This window comes from Heliangelus exortis, chromosome 18 (genome assembly GCF_036169615.1).
Source record: "Heliangelus exortis chromosome 18, bHelExo1.hap1, whole genome shotgun sequence".
Classification (NCBI taxonomy): Eukaryota; Metazoa; Chordata; class Aves; order Apodiformes; family Trochilidae; genus Heliangelus; species Heliangelus exortis.
In genome coordinates this window covers 9,905,284-9,922,190 of record NC_092439.1, presented here as the reverse complement: position 1 = coordinate 9,922,190, position 16,907 = coordinate 9,905,284, and the positions used below count along the sequence as shown (strand labels likewise).

The 16,907-nt window shown below is 42.2% G+C and overlaps 1 protein-coding gene across 4 annotated transcripts in view; it reads right to left on the bottom strand.

The window, feature by feature from the left end:
• LMO1 (LIM domain only 1) overlaps positions 1–16,907 on the bottom strand; it is a 62,684-nt gene that overhangs the window by 8,881 nt on the left and 36,896 nt on the right. For all 4 annotated transcript variants that reach the window (XM_071761791.1, XM_071761789.1, XM_071761790.1 and 1 more), the window contains one exon: positions 6,796–7,009. In XM_071761791.1, coding sequence (XP_071617892.1) covers positions 6,796–7,001 — 206 coding nt within the window. In that variant the 5' untranslated portion in view covers positions 7,002–7,009. The remainder of the gene's footprint in view (positions 1–6,795; positions 7,010–16,907) is intronic.

Sequence of the window (16,907 nt, the reverse complement as noted above, 5' to 3'; positions counted from 1 at the left end):
GTAAAGTCAATAGCACCCTGCAGATTTTTGGAGAAAAAGAATGGAAAAGGGTTCTTACTGTAGGGAAAGCAGGAAGAAAATTCTCATGTGAACAAATTAAGTTTAGAATCTTTTAACAGATTTTTTCTTTTCCAATCAAAATGTGCAAGGTGGCTAAACTGACAACCTGATTGCCTATTTCTGTCACCACTAGAAACAACAATCTGTTGTCACTGCCTACAAGGAGAGTCCCCATTTCTTTTCTCTCTAGCCTGGTGTCTGACTAGATATCAGATTGTTGACTTCACAGGAGACTTAAAAAAAAAAAAAAAAAAAAAAAATTTGTGCCAGGACAGGCACAAATAAATAAAGACTGGTGCAGAAAGGACAGGTTGGGAGTGTCAGTTGGCGCTTTTTTTTTAAACAATACAAAAACAATTTCAGAATGAAACAGACTGATAATTCCCCAAAACAAAAGGCTTTGTCAACACTGAAACATAAGAATTCTGAGTTGAAAGAGGACTAAACACTTATCTATCGACAAATATCTATATTTGTAGATACTGTGTGCAGCTACATATTTCTCCATTTATTTGTATATCCACATATGCAAGTTTTTTAACAGCTACCAAATCCCATGCTCATATCTTCTCACAAGTAGTAGGTGGAACAGCTTTTCCCATACACTGTATTACTGCTGCTGATTATTTCATGGCTTCATCAGGATGTTCTGCTGAACCAGAGTTGCTTTATGTACCTGAAATTCAGGGTTATGAAAATAAAAGGTTTTGCCCTACCATTTGAAACAAACCAACAGTAAGGTTTGAAACTTCCAGTAAGGACAGCTCTTAACAACTTGCAATCCATATTATTCCCATCTGTGGATATTAGAAGTATCCTGAGCTACAAGTCTGTTTTGAACAAAGTACTAAATGTACCAAGTTGCAAGGAAAGCTTGAACATTGCTTAATATCAGGAAAAGAATAAGCTTAACAGCATCTTCAGACTCAATGTTCCCAACTTCCCTGTAGTCATCCTTCATGTAATATTCAGAGAAAACCCAAGTGAGAGGCATTTCAGCATGGGAAATAAATATTATCTGGTGCACCCTCCTCTCCAGGACACCCCTGTCACTGCTACAGTGGGAAGTCATGTCAGCTGAAGGGATGGAAATTCAATTTGATAGTAATGAAGTTGGTCAAGCTGTCTTCTCATGACACCTTCAAGTTCAATCCCAAAGAATTTACATCTTGCATGCCAGAGGGTTTGGCATTCATGGATAGAATTGAGGGAAGAATTGAACCAGCGTGGTACAAAAAAGCCCTCTGGTCAGGTGACTGCACTAGTTCAGAAATTATTAGGCATACACATCAAGGTTGCTCAAGGGCATCTATTTCAGTTGAAGAATGCACCTGAATATTCACTTGTTTTTACTCCTTTGCTCTGTCCCACTGTATTTCCAGTAGATCTTTAGAGTGGGGTTGAGACTCTTAGCAGAAAGTCTCTTAGCAGTTCAAGTCCTCCTCCCCTGCCCCAGACTTTTTTTTTTGGTATAACTGAGGCCACTGACCTTAAAATTCATCTCATTTTTTTCTGGCACTGTGGAGCACATGTGTAACCATGTCCTTCTAGGGGAGCTTAAATACAGCAGTCAAAAAAACTGGGAGGTTGTATACAACAGTAAGCAAGAATTACTCCCCACAACCTTTCCTCCTCATTGGGAGGTTGTGGAGAAGTGGAGAAAAAAAAATAACCAAAAAACAAGCGAACAAACTAAACTTTGCATGTTTATCCTGACAGACATGGGCTGTGAGAAACTCCTGGATCAGCTACTATGGAGAAAAAAAATCTCTGCTTTAAAATCACAAAGCACAGCAATGTTGCCAAGACATGTTGTATTTTGAGCCTAATTAATTCTTCTTAATCTCTATAAACACCAAGCGTAGAAGTAAGGGAATCCTACGTAGCATGAAAGACATTCCCTGTTGTGATGCAAGAACAGCACTTCAGTTTTGCAATGTTTCTGGGCCCTGAGCACATACCATTTCTTAAACCACACTGCATTTATCCTTCTCCTCTCCATGCTGAACGTGTCCCTTGAAAAACAGGCAGGGCTTGCTCTCAGTGCACACATGCTCACTGTGCTTCTCTGGTGAAAAAAAAAAAAATCCCAAAGATTCTCCTTGCTCATCCAAAGCTGTTGCAGCTTCTGAAGTCTGAAGCTGCATCCAGAGTACTTGTGATGTCTCTGGTAGATTAACTTCAATTCTGCTATTTTCAGCATGCATGTCTCAGTTCCTGAAGACTTCTGCTTACATGTCCAGCTGTGGTTTATCTGTTTGGCTCAGGGCCTTCATTCCCAATTTAGGGAAACCCCCAGAAGAAGGGCCTTTATTTGCCTGTGTCCTCCCATGCCAGAGGGCAGGGCACCTGTGTTTCTGAAAGATCACTTTTTATTTCCCACAACAAAATTAAACCCAGATACAAAAAACTTCACCTCAGTAGCTCCCAAAGCGATTTTCTAACACAGTGAACCTGCATTTAGAGCAGAGCAAAAACCTGTAACCAACAGCTGGAAACCCCAGTATCACGCAGCTGACTCATTTGGAGCTGCCCAGGTTGGAGTCCAAGTCTCTGTGACACAGAGTGCTGAGGGGCAACAGTGCCAGGGGCTGGCAGCCCTGCTGGGACATCTCTGGTGGGGTGCAGGGATGCTCTGCCTGCCAGAGGCACTGGCAATCAGCTCAGGCTGCCACACTGATGCCACACTGAGGATGCAGCACTGACCAGAACATGTGGGAAGCTGGGTGAAAAAACTTTTCATAAAATCTACTGAGAAGAGCATCAGGGCTCCCTGGAAAGCCCTTCTCTCTTACTGATTCGCTATCATCTTTTAATGCAGGTTTAGAGCTTCCTTTGGAGTCTAATTAAGGCCTTAATCAGTTTAAGTGATGAAAAACTTTCCCCACACCAGCATATCAAACACGCAGAAGTGACAGTTCTGCTCCTGTCAAAGCATCCTGACACGCCTTTGCTCGTGTGAGGGCACCACGCTGAGTAAAAAGGGAAAAAATCACGTTCTTCATCAGCTTTTCAGAGTGAAATTTAAGTTGTCAGTTCCTCCCAGGAAATCCTGATGCAACACCCAAACCGTCCCTGTGAACCAGAGCTTGGTGAATGTTTAATTACGCCCAGGAACAAACACACATTGCTGCGTGTGGGCTGTGAGGAGCCATCCGAGCTGCATGCTAAGCTCCTCTGTCCCAGAAGCAGTTTCTTCAATAGCATTTGCTTATCAAAAATAATTAGAGGTAAGAATGCTGGAACTGTGATTATGGAACAAATGGTAAATCTATTTGCTCAGGCGAAATGTATCGAAAGATACATCTAGACACAGCTGGAGACTGAGGTGATACCGCAAGGATAACAACTCGAGATCCAATTTCATCTTTCATGATTAAAAAATGAGCAAGAAAGTGTTTTATGAAATGTGAAGGTTAACAAATGTTCCTTCACAAGCAATGATGATGGTTTATCTTTTGAAACAAATGATAGGCTACGGTCTGCTAGCAGCTCCTGAAATGCATTCAAAAGAATTCTTCTAAAAGCCCACTGTGGACCAGCACACACAACCAGCAGCCCACCACGCTGCCAACCCCTCAAACAAAGATGTCTCCAAAGCAACACCAAGGCAGCAGGGAAGGAGCCAACCCAGTGCTCTACCCCACACCCCTGGCCAAGCCCAGAAACTCATCCCCGTCCCCATCCCTGCAGCAGCCACAGCTCCTCTGGTCCAGCAGAACCACTCTTGGTGGCCCTGACAGCCACAGTACAGGGGTTCCGAGCCCAACCTGCCTGCAGGAGGGGTGGCACAAGCAGGGGCCCTGACCTGCAAACTGATGAATTTCTAAGCAGCCCAAAATGCTCCAGAAGTCCTTTGTGTCTATAGGTGAGCACCTATACATTACTGCCTCCACAGTGGTGGGGCAAAACAGAGCATCAGTGAGGTGGTAACAGCTGGGTCTTCACAGCCCTGGACAGGAACAAGGCTGCTGCCTGCCAGGGGAGGGGAAATCACCTCTCACCAGGTTGTGAGCAAACTACATACTCATCTCACAGGCAAATTCAAAGAAACATTGGTTTATAAAGACATTATGAAATGCCTTTTTTTTTTTTTTTCCCCCAGTATTCTTTCTGGACTTCATTTATACAAGATGCATCTATTTACATTTATGGGCACAAAACCAGTCTGCCTTTTAATTTTTCACATGATGGCTGACCTACTAAGTATCAATGCAATACTCACCCTGTTCTTATTCAAAGGTATATGGAGGAAGTGGCCAACTATAAATTCCCTTGACTGGCCTCCAGATAAAGTACTCCTGTTTTGGTGTGAGTATAGTGAGAAGTAAGAAAATTTATTTTTAGGAATCAATTCTGCTAAAATTTGACTCACAGAACAAATACTGTGAGTTGCTGAAGGAGGAAATAAAAAGAGGTGGATGGAAGTTCTAGAGCTATTAAAAGGAAAGAATTATGTGAATATAATGAATGAGTATTTCTCCAAGAAGAAAAATTCAAATTACCCGGAGTGAACAAACAGTAGAGAAGATGATGATGGCAACTTCAGTTCCTTCTATTAATAGAAACTAATAGTTCAGATTGAAAGAGAAAGAAATACAATGTGTAGAATGCAACAGAGGACGCTTTCAAATAAAAAAAAAAAAAACAAAAACCAAAACCAAACAATGATTTAAGTTTCCATAAAATACAAGACTACATAGAAATGCCATTGTTCCTATCCTAGGACACTGCAATAGTTCCTTAGCATCAGAAGAACAGAACCCAGGAGTGTGGAAGAACCTCCCCCTAAAAAAGTATAAGCCTAAATTTACTTATTAGCAAGAATAAAACACCCCAGAGATATAAAGTTGGCTAAATTTTATGGGATTGCAAAGACAGGATGTGGGCCTGGGGTCTGCAACTCCTGACCTCTTTTTCCATCTCCAGCAGAGACCTCTCCAGTGCCCCAGCAAGTCGTGCCATCTGGGGGGCAGTGACAAGATCACAGATTAAGCTTTTTCACCTCAAAGAAGCATTCCCAGAAGAACCTTTTTACCACTGCAGTTGTAGACTATTTCTTTCTTTTCCTGGTTTATTCTAAGTTTAACAGCATCAGATCTGCTCTTTACTGCTCCTTTGGTACTTTAATGGGTCTGATTTGATGCCACACATGATCTTTGTTATGAAACTGGAACAAACTAAAATCAATACAGTGCTCATTAAGTGGACAAAACATGAGGTAGCTTGTAGGGCTCAAACAGCAAATGTATATGGGAATCACTGCCCAACCAAGTATTCCTAGTAGGGTTCTGCACCATGTAGAACATCATTAAATACTCAGAATGAAGACGAGGTACTGACATTGTTTCATGATAGTGAAAGCAGTTCACTCTTTCCTCATTGTACCCTTTTCACCCTTCTAAAGGCTGCTTATTCCATCTTTTCTCCTTCAGATGTGTTCCTCCTTTATCCAAGCTCCTCCTCACAGCCTGGGGACACATCCCACCTAACCCAGTGTGGACCTTTGACTGCTGCCTGTGTGGCAGAATTTCAGCTGAGACATTTCATGTGTGCCCTGGGAGGTTTCAGCTCAAACAGGAGCAAAAAGCCTCATGTGAGCAGGATGCTCTTGTACACTGCCTGGCTGAAAGACAAGATGGCAGCTCCCATGTTGCAGCTAATAGACTTATTTCTTCTGTTTGGCTCACTGCTTAAGCTCTCATCTTTAGAAGGAGATATTTTTTGCTTAAGTTAACTGAGAAAATATTTGTTAAAGATTTTCATGAATATGTTTTCATGGAAACACATAAAGGATCTGATCACTGAGACTAATCTAGCCAGCCTCTGGACACCACAAGTTTAGATGTCATCTTGCCTCTCTATCTTAAAACAATATGTTGGATTTTTTTTTTTTTTTTCTTTAGATGTGTTTGGTAGTTGAGGTTGCATAGAAAATGTGCTTTAGGAAAAAAAAGGAAAACTCACAGCTTAGTTGGAGATCAAGTATGTTCTTCTAAAGGAAAAACAGAGCAAAACTCAAAGTACTTTGCAATGTGACTCTCATAAGTATGTTTACATTAGTCCTTATTAAAAGTAATTTGTGTTTATATAACGTATTACGTAGAAAAGCCCCATACACACCACACAAAAAAATCCCATGTGTCATTATGCATTGCAAACACACACTGGCAAGGTAGTTCTAACCCAGAGTTAGTGATGGTCTCTGCAGACTTCCTCCTAAGAAAAGATTTTTTCAGTTGATCTGTAATTTTGGAGTGTTTTGCTCTGATTACTTAGGGAAGGGATGAGAGCTTCTCAGGAGGAACCTTACTCAACAGAAGCACTAGAAATCTACCTAAAAGCTACCACTGAAAAAGAAAAGGTAAAGGTTTGGCTAGATCTCAGTCAATAAACAGGAGTCTAGCATCAAAGAGATGCAAGAATTATTAACAGTCTTGCCCTAATTTTCTCCACAAGCACTGCTCTTTCTTCTTTGTTGATAATAATGAAAATTTAAATCACCCCCTTCTCCTTCTACCTTGATGGAAATATAGGATGCCACCTCCCTGACTACAAAATACATTAAGTGCAAAGAAAAAAAAAATGCTTAGACAGAGAAAGAAACTCCAACCTCTTGCAGGCAGGGCTTCCCATGCACAAGTACATGTTTCATAGCAGAGGTTTAGGAAGACAAACATCTGGCAGCACACCGAGAGGCTTTGGGAAGAGCCCACAGCACATTCCTCTATTTACCTCAGGTAATCTCGGCGGCAAAGAATGAGATTTGCTTTTGTGTAAAGAGTTGATCCGACCTCTCCGAGACGACAGTCACAGCAGGCACACTTCAGGCAGTCTTCATGCCAATACTTATCCAGAGCCTTCAGCAGGTACCGGTCCTTGATCTTCCGGTTACAGCCAGCACAGCCCTTCTGCTTCCCTTTGGGTTGCACGGAGAGCATCGGCACACCTGCAAGGCAAGCACAGCATCACCCTGAGCAGATACCCCACAGCCTGAACAGGTTCCTGCATCTGGGGTAGCACTGTGAGCTACAGGTGGATCTGTGAGCAAACCCTGCTGCTGGTTTTGTTACAGGGAGCTCACACTGCGAGAAGCTGATGGACAAAGGAACTTGGATTTCGTTTGCTGTCACAGGGTGAGTGGGAGTGTGACACTGGATCACAGTCCTTTCTTCCTAAAGGTAGGGCTGACACAAAGCACCAGACTTCTTTTAATTAACACCTCACAGCAGAATGAACTGGTTGTAATGTCAACATTTGCTTTTCTCCTCATTACCGGTACCCTCATGTTGTTAATTACCTGCCATGAGCCATTAGGAGCATCAGAAAGGCCACCAGTGTATGTACCCCCAGTCCAACATGGTGGCTGGATCCAGCTTGATGGGGGAAGGGGAGCAGTGGGTATAAAAAGCTGTGTTACATCACTGTTTCTCCTCTTTCATGATGAACCCTGCTGGTCACAGTGAAAGCCAGAGCAGCCCAAGGGCTGCTGTAAAATAAATGTTATTCAAAAGCCCTTGAGGACTGCTGAGCATAACCCAACCAGTGCCCCTCTACTGCCAGTGAAGCTGCAGTCCTTAAGCAAATCAGAGCTTTCCTTCTCCTGCACTGCTGGAGAAGGTAATAAAAAAAAACAGAAGCTTTTTCCTCCCTGGCAAACGCTGCTGGGACTGCACAAAGCAAGCACGAGCTAGCTGGGTATGAGGTGGTGACAGGAGACTCAAATCACCAGGCTGGTGAAGCCTTGCTGTGGCCACCTTCCTCATGCTCTGTCTCTAGCTCCATCCTCTCCTCCAAGCAACAGTGACTCCCATGGCAGGCACAGACACGGGTGTGAGATCTGTCACCATTCTCAGTTTAAGAGGGAGACAGGGGAGGATTTTATATAATCAACAGGTAAGATTGAAAAATAAACAAAGATTTTACTGTGGGGGAGGAAAGGGACAGGAGATGATCAAAGTAGAGGCGAACTCATTGAAAGTGCCAGAATCCCATTTTCTCTGGAGCCTTCGTTACTGATTTTCATTTTTACCAGTGTCAGTCACTAAAAATGACAACGTTGGGTCTGTAATGAGCATGCCTTGGGCTTAACCAATGCAGAGAAGATGAGAGGGGACACTCTGGCTGTGGTAGCAAGTGTCACTGGTTACATCCTCACACAAAGTTCACTTCTGTGGGAAGTGCTGGGTGTCCCAGAAAGTAGCAACTTGATAATGGAATTATTAACAGTCCCTTAACCAGAGAGGACTGACTCTCTGCCACTGTAATAAGTGACATTTGCTGCTTTCCTTAAAAGCCAGGGTGACCTGATGGTAGCTAATGCTCAGCACATGTAAAACCCACCACTCCTACAGTAGTAATTGCTTTGTCAGAGCTGCAAGCAGACGACAATAGCACTTAAGACACCTCTACACAAACAGCAAGGTATTGATCCATTTGTTACCAAAGTGGGCTCAGCAGCCCAGAGACAGGTCAAGTAACATTCAAAAACTCTTAAGGCTTAAAGAGCCCTCCTGCTCTTTGCTGGGACACACTCCAAACCTGCTTGCAGAGTCGATACAAGCGAATTTTTTACTGCAGTGCCCAATATGCAACAACTATGAGAAGACTTAAATCTGTTTGCCTGCCACATATGCAACCTGTAAGGATCCTGAGAGTAATGTAGTATTTAGTACACAATCAGAGGAGTAAAAGGGAAGCATCCTCATAGTTCTGAACACAGCACTTTTTTTTGCAGAGTACACTTTAAGAGCAAAGAAAAGCTTCACTTTTTGAGTAATTTCTTTTTCAGAAAACTGAAGACGTCCACACCATGGTCTCCCCAACTCCACACAAGGCAACCAGCACTTTGTGAGAACAGACTGCCTTATTCTGAGGCAAAGGGCCCACTCATGAGTTTGCATTTGCAAACTGTGTATGATCAGTACCAGTGATGAAAGAAAATAGTTTGCACCTACGAAAACCAAGAGCTAGTTGTGCAAGTAGTTTTTTTATGTAGAAGACCTAGGCACCAAGGAACTATTATCAACCCCACCAAACAGGCACTTTAAGTGTGAACTGCATACCCCAGATGCAGAAGAGGTTTTCTTACAAGGAGAGTCATCATACAATTCCTTTTGCAGGGTTCATCTAGATGAACTTGAGCATCCTGCATCTGGAAGTGCTGCAGATTTCAGATTGTAGATCCTAGATAAGAGCAGCCCCTTAAACCCCCTCCCAAGAGAACTGCTGGCATGGGAGGGGTTTGAAATCATCTCTGTGAATCATTAATACAAGATCTTCAGCCCAAAGGGGCTTCCCAAAGCCCTCAAGCACTTTTGAAACCTGATGGAGTTCCACCTGCCCTCACTCAGTGTGAGGGCTTCCCAGTAACAGCAGCACAGTCAAAGGGTGGCTGTGCAGGGCCCATTAGGAGAGGTTGGTTTGATTGGTAAGGGTGGCTTGGGAGGTTTAGAGGGTGTCCTGAGGCAGTAAGCAGGCCTGGGCAGCTGTGGGCTGGCTGTAGTGGTGGTTCTTGTGCCATCCATGGCCCTGGCAGCCCTCACTCACCGTCTCCACCTCCGTTCCCTGCTATTACAAGCACCATTGTCTTAGGAGAGGCCTCTGAGAATGAGGGAAATGTAACACTTTGATTTTCTTCTAATAACCAGCAAAGGAACAGATATATATATTTTTAAACAGTACCTTAAGCAAGAAAAAAGCTATGTATTTGGTCAGTGTTCAGCAGGGGGTTTTCTAATGAAAAAAAGGTACCATTTCCGAGATCATATGATGTTCAAAGCTGCTATTCCCACTCAGATAATAATGAGCGAGGTCAGCCTCTGCTGGTCAGGTTCAGTGTTTTGAAATTACATTTTGGTCTGTGAGGCTTCCCTGTGACATCCCCACCAACCAGTCTGCCTGGCACACACACCACTACGGAAAGTTGCAGCTGCAATTAGTTGGCGAGTTGACACAGCAGGCAAGGTGTGAAACAAAATTTCAAAAACTGCCAAACTTGATCAGCAAGGGTTCCTCACACACTTGCCATGTCATTTCCCAGCAACAAGACAGAAACATCTCTGAAGCTTAACCCCTTTCAGGGTCAGAGGCGTGCCGGGAGAGGACGCAGCCAACACCAAATCCCAGTTCCCTCCTCCTGCCTCCCACCATGCAAACCCCGAGCAGTCTGGGCTTTGAAGACAGAAACCACACGGAAAGCTGGTCTCTCTTTTGGAAAAAATTCTGCACTGCAAGACAGCTGCCTCAGTTCTCTATGTATATTTTTCCCCAGTACCTACCAAAAAAAATGCAAAGACACCAAGCTGTATTTGATCAGGGGGATGTGGTGTAACTGGGGCTGTCAAGGAACAAAGGGCTCACCTTTGACAAATTCCACGTGTGCTCTGCAAGCAAGGATTAGAAAATGAGGAGTGTTGCAGAGGTAGGAAAATTAACAGCTGGTCACTCACCTGTTTAAAATACACGATCACAGAGGGAATGCTGATTGATTACAAAATTCTGGAAGTACCATCAAGTTGCTCTCTCCTCTCCTGTTGCTAGCCATCCATTGCCATCTTTTCTTAGAAACAGAAGATGAAGCCTTTCTATTTTTGGCTACCTACATTCCCTTCTTTGCCCTTTACAACTTAATAGACTTGCTGCTGGTAAATACAAAACAAAACCTGTTCTGAGTGCTTGGAGCTCCAGTGCACATTAAAAAATTATAGACGCCACCTCTGGACATACTGAAATTTATGGTTGTGTCTAAAGAGGCTGTTATTGTACTGAGTAATCTAAACTTTACTGCTATTCACAGTCGGACAAACTAGCTTTAATCAGCCTGTATCTTCTCAGTTGGGGTCTTTCTGTAAAATTATTCAGCTGGCTTTATAACACAAGTGTCTGCTAAGTACACCTTTAAATTTTTCTAAGCCATTTTACTGATATTTCTATTCACATGGCAATCAGCTGCAGTTTCTAAGGGCACTGTTCATAAAGCATCGTTTCCAAGAGAGCCTGGGAACTTTTTATAAATGGTAGACCTTTTAAATAACAGTTATCTGCAATGGTCCTATGGCGTAGTGCTCCACAGTGCTCTGGTCTGCAAGAGAGCTACTGGTCCCCTCTGAAAGCATGGAAGTTCACCACCTAATTTCTTTAATGCAACTCTAAAGGTTAATTGGTCTGAAAGAGTAATGCAGGGCTGCTGGCTAATGATATATGCCTCAAGGCTCTGCAGCTTGCCTGTATTTTATACAGTTGAGTCCAGAGCAGAAAACACAGGTGATATCCCTGAGACTTGTCAGATGCCCCTCTGATTTCCAGCAGCCCCCCTCAGTTTCTCCCTCTCCCACCCCAGCTCTCCACTACACTCACGTGTGCCCAGCCAGGGCTGTGGGAGCTGGGGGGGGTTCTCCTCCACCTGCCCCCCACTCCTCGTTAGAGGGGGCTCTGGGAAGTGCTGCTCCTCATTACCACTGCAGAGAACTAAAAACAACCCTAATGAGCAGAGCCAGAGCCTCCAGTACAGGGTGGGAGGAGGGACGTCCTCCCACACTCCCCAAGGAATCTGGCCAAAATCTTCAATTTGCCATTTATGACAGCTAATTAGTTATTCTATTCAAAATCTTTGCTTTAAATAAAAGAACTAATTATACACAAAGGTCAGTCCCCCACCTCCTGTGAAGCACACATAATTGGCTTATTTCCCCAACACTGTGTGTATGTTTTACACAATGCTTTCAGGCAGATGGCTTTAACTCTTTCCCTCTGCAAGTTTTTGGTGGAGCATTTTTATTTTTTTTTAATTAAAAAAAAAACCACTACAAAAAACAAACACCCCCCCCCAACAACAACAACTTTTCCTCAGATTTGCTACTTTTACTGTAAAAGCTTGCTCAACAACAAAGCAGTCAACTACATTACACACACACACCCCAATATCTATCTATTCTCTGAAACCTTTGTGACAACCACTCCAGAGCAGTGTTGCCTGTACAGTTTTACAGCCCCTTCCACAACACCGTACAGGAATGATGGTTTAATTTACTCTCCCACAAAAATACTTGCTAGAGCAGTACCTTGCAGATACAGTTACCACATTTCTGAGCAACCCCTCTGCCAAATACCCTAATTATTGCAGGTTTATGTTACACTTCTCTCTTCTTTTTTTTTTTTTTTTTCTTTCCTTTTATTATATATTTTTTAAAAATTTATGAGTATTACAGGGGTGCGGCATTCCAGTGCTAAAAGCAATTCTGGTTTAAAGATCAGAGTTTTTGCAGTTGGGCAATTGAGCTGAGGTTTCAGAGTTCCACTTGAGGGAAAAAAGTGTTTATTTCTAGCAGCAACACTCTTTAAATGAGCTGACCTCCTTTTGCCTGCTAACAAAAATCCCAGCATTTGGCTGCAAAAGAAGAAAAAGTAAGAGTAGGAGTAATCTTATTAACTCCTGTCTCATCACAATAAATAAGCTGCAGTCTTATGTCTTTTATCAGAGGATCTGATATCATTTAAAAGCATTAGAGCCCTGCTTCACCCATTTAAGTAAATGCAGACAGTCATTGCCAAAAGATGCAGTGAATTTCATTCCCTTAAAAAGAAACTCACTTTGTGTTCCCAGTATTGTATTACTCACCTTCTATGAATATTACACCCTGCAAAACAAGTTAAACCATGCACTTCCATTGAACTGAGAGCACGTTGTCTCAGGCATCTACACCAAGAATTTCATTTGAAGAATTATGGCCAGCAAGGTGAAACTCATCATGCCATCTGTATATCCAATTAAAACATTACATTTGGAACACAGAGTACTTGCAACTAAATGCTTATGAACAAGCCTCCAACCATTCATCAGAATTATTCAATGAGTAACCACAATCTTTTTTCATTTCCAGCTTCATGCTGCAGTATACAGCAGGTGTATTTACAGTGGCTTTAGCAATTCATTTGTGGTATTCTGTTTTCTGAATCCCTACTGAACAAACTTCCCAAGCATGGCAAAAAAGTAGTTGGAAAGGACTGTTAATAGGAGAAAAAAAAACCATTTTGATCATTACTTCTACTTTAACTATGCTGTTATCCTGCTCCCAATAACACAGCAATGTTTTTGGCCCTACAGTTCACAGCAAACTTTAAAAGAAACATAATTTAGAGTCTAGTGTCCCCTGGCAGTTTCAGTTGCCTAAAAGTGACCCAAAGCTGCACAAGTGGCTTAATTCTCCCTCCACTCCACTCTCCCCTACTTCAGAGACCCTGTTTTCAAACCATTTTCTCAGATAGACCAAGATATCCAAAATAATCATTCACAACATCTGAATCTGTTCCTAGGTAGGTCCTGATTCAGGACATGAGATTTAGGGTTAGAATTCAGATTTTCATTTTCCCCAAATTTTGAGACTTCTAGTTCCTGCTTTAAGACACTCTTTATTCTGGAGCTGTTCTTATCAGAGGACATCCTGTAGCTATAAAGAAACACATGGCACCAGGACTGAACACAAACCATAAAAATTGTTGCTGCAAAACAGCTTTTATAAATCATTCCAGTAAGCAACATTTTCCCTGTGCTCATAAATATGCTTGTTTGAGCTTTAATTTTTCATAATTGGCATATGTCCAAAGCTTATTCTTAGCACATGTGTTCCAGTAAAATCAATTTTTACTGTTTGAAGCCTTGGGAGCAGTAAAAAGACATGCAGATTTCTCCCACCTTCAACCTAGTCTGAGAACATTTTGATCAGGCTTTCCCTGTTAGTCACAATTTAGTGTCCTGCAGTCTGGCAAAGGTCCTGATTTTAGGTGTCCAGTTCCCTCCTTCATCAGCTGTAGTAGGAAAGTCTGGCAATGAAGAGACCACCCTCACACCATTTGTCCAGCAGTACAAGAACATCGTAGATGTGAAAATTATTATGAGGGATAACTAACTTGGAATTCTTCCCAAATTCCTCAATATTCCACTGATTTGCAGGTGCCTACTGAAAAGACACCAAGCTCCAAAGTTTTCTCTTGAGGGGTTTGGGTGTCAGAGCAAACCAAAGGAAGATGAGTTTCTGAGTCAAATGATCACAGAGGTAAAAACTCATCCCTCACTTTTCAGCTCATTGAGGAACAAGCTGTGTACAATGCTAAACATGGGGGAGGTGGCTCACAAAAAGAAAAACCCTATATCGAGTTTAAAATCCCAAAGTGTGCTGGAGAAGTAAAAACTCAAGTCAATTATTTCCAGGCACATATGTAATACAACACAATTCTCATCTTCCAGTTAAAATGCACTGTTTAACATATTACTACTGAGGTTTCAAGACATGTGCAAAGATGTGCAATGTAGCAGAGCTCAGATTCAGCAGTTAAACATTAACATCACCCTGACAGATTTGGTACGCTAGAGATGTGAATATTTTAAGGAGAATAGAGCTATATCATTGCACACCCATAATCATCATCTTTTCTTCTGCCTCTTTGCAGACATATACAATGTCAACCCAAGCTTTCGGCAACCTTAATAGAATTTCAGTGCCCACTGCCAAAGGGCCATTTGATGTTCTGCTCTGTGTACACTGATGAAGCAATCTGTCACAGGCCTTAATGCAGGCAATGATGACTTTCCAATCTAAAGCTTTCACAGGCTTATAGAAATTTCTCAAGACTTTTGGAGCCCATAATAATTTGTGCAATACCACAAAAGAATTTGAAATCCTGGTGTTCTGTGTTTAATGAAATATGAATATACTCTTTTGAATGTTTCTAGAAGAAATCCTGCTCAGGCCAAAAGCATATTTTACATCATCAATCACCAGAAACTTGTGCTGGCAACTCTGAAATAGCAAACAGTATAGTGATTGCAAGTTACTGGAGTATGAAAATAGCAACCTCTCCTGTCCCTTTCCAAATTTAGAGGCAAAGACAAACATGGATGCTTATGCTTTGCACAAGTTTAGCACAATAAATATACAAAAACTATAGTTTAATTGCATATTTTCTTCATTTCAAAGAGATGAGTAAAGATTCACCTATAGAGAATGCAGAAGGAATCCATCTACTTACTGCAATCCATGCAAGAGATAAAATTGCTGCTGACCTTCTAGAAGTTGTGAAATAGACTTTCCTAGTGATTCAGAAAGGTGAAGTTAACCCCCAAACCTAGCCTCTTCCCCCTCTTTCCTAGCAAAAGCAGACAAACTCATCTGTTACTAAAAGTTGCAAGGAGAAGGACAAGGAGAGTTATTTCCTTCTCTTCTTGTTGAAATGAAAAAACACAACACACAGTCCTTTGCAGGACCATTTGCATGCTGAGCTGTCAGACTGTGCACTTTCCATTAAAGAGATAGCATCCCTTTTCATAAGTCCATTTGGGATCCATTTTAGTGTTATCTAAAAATCAAATCTACATGGTAATCCTTTTAATGTACTCTCGACTTTTAGAAACAGCTTTATGTTCCTTCAGGAAATGTTTTAAGCCATTACTCTGTAATTACTACTTACCCATGAAAACACTGATCTTTTGCAATATATGACCAGTTTGCTGATTTAAAAAAAAAAAAAAAAAAAGGCAGACCAGAATTTTGTCTTATGAAAGTAGCAAAGAGAAGCCAAGGTTAAGAGAGCATCCTGTGTCCTCCTCCCTCCAATGTTTCAAAGTGCTGTGTTTTTTCTGTCATGTTAGAGAGGGGCTGAGGTGGTCACAGTTCCACGTTCCTGTGTCAAGTCTCTGGGTCTGGAAACTCTCGATCTCAGTTCTGTGTTGGTGAACACTGTGCAAGTAACCAATAAATAATTAGTGCTTTAGGAAGCAAAGTTTGTATCATCATGGATATAAACTATACAAAGTTTTTGCACCTCCTGAAGTTTTGAATAACACTCTGCAACCTCCTGGGAAGCCAGCAACATAGGAAAACCATGGAATTTGTGTAAATTTCAGCTTTAGTAAATTTCAGCTGTACAAAAGCAAGGCGCAGAAGAGGTTCCAGAAATTGGTCTTATGGTGGACTTATCTGGACCACTCCTGCAGTCAATACAGGAATGCCAAGCCAAGCTTCAGGAGCCTGAAGTTACCTTGGAAGTCCTGCTACATGCTCCTAAGGGCTTTGCCTTGCTCCCTGGTAAACTCTCTGTGCACACAGAGGTCTGAGCGGGATGGCAAGACTGGCTCACCCTGCCTAGCAAGAGCTAGAAGAGGACACGAGTGCATTTTGCCCCATTACAGCTCCTGTCTGAGGCTGACCAGACAAAAGCCCATGACTTGTGTAATGCAGATGCTCAGACTACAGGAGGGCCCTGGATATTGTAGCCTTCACTCAGTGTAACAAAGACACTCTATGTTTATACACAGCATAGACCAACAAAAAACTGGAACAATCCTTCCCATCCCACTGTTGATCCCAGTGAGCACAGCACCTTTATCACTTGACTGCTTTGGGAATGGCAGTTTAATATTTCAGGACTAGAAAAAGGGCAGGGTGAAATCTGTCAGAAAGAACTTGCTGTACCTTGAAAATAACAGCAACGAAAGTTGTTGTTCTCCTAATGCCACAAAGATAGAGAAGACAGAGAAAGGAGAGGCTAAATTCTTTCATTGCTTCTTTTCTTCTATCTACTGGGGTCAAGCCTTACTTAGCCAGAGTTTGCTTCCACAGACAGATTTTACTCCACCCCATTTCACTTGTACAATAAGGACAGAGAAAGTCCTGCTCTTGGCCATCTCCCCTTTCAGTCCCAGGGAAAGGTATGCAGACCCCAGCACTCTTCATTAAACATTTGTTATAGCTGCAGTTGGTTAGTAATGATATGCCTCAAACTAATTTTTGTTTTTCACAACTGATTAAGTCAGGGCTCACAAGCCACAGCTGGCCACTAATGCTACCCTT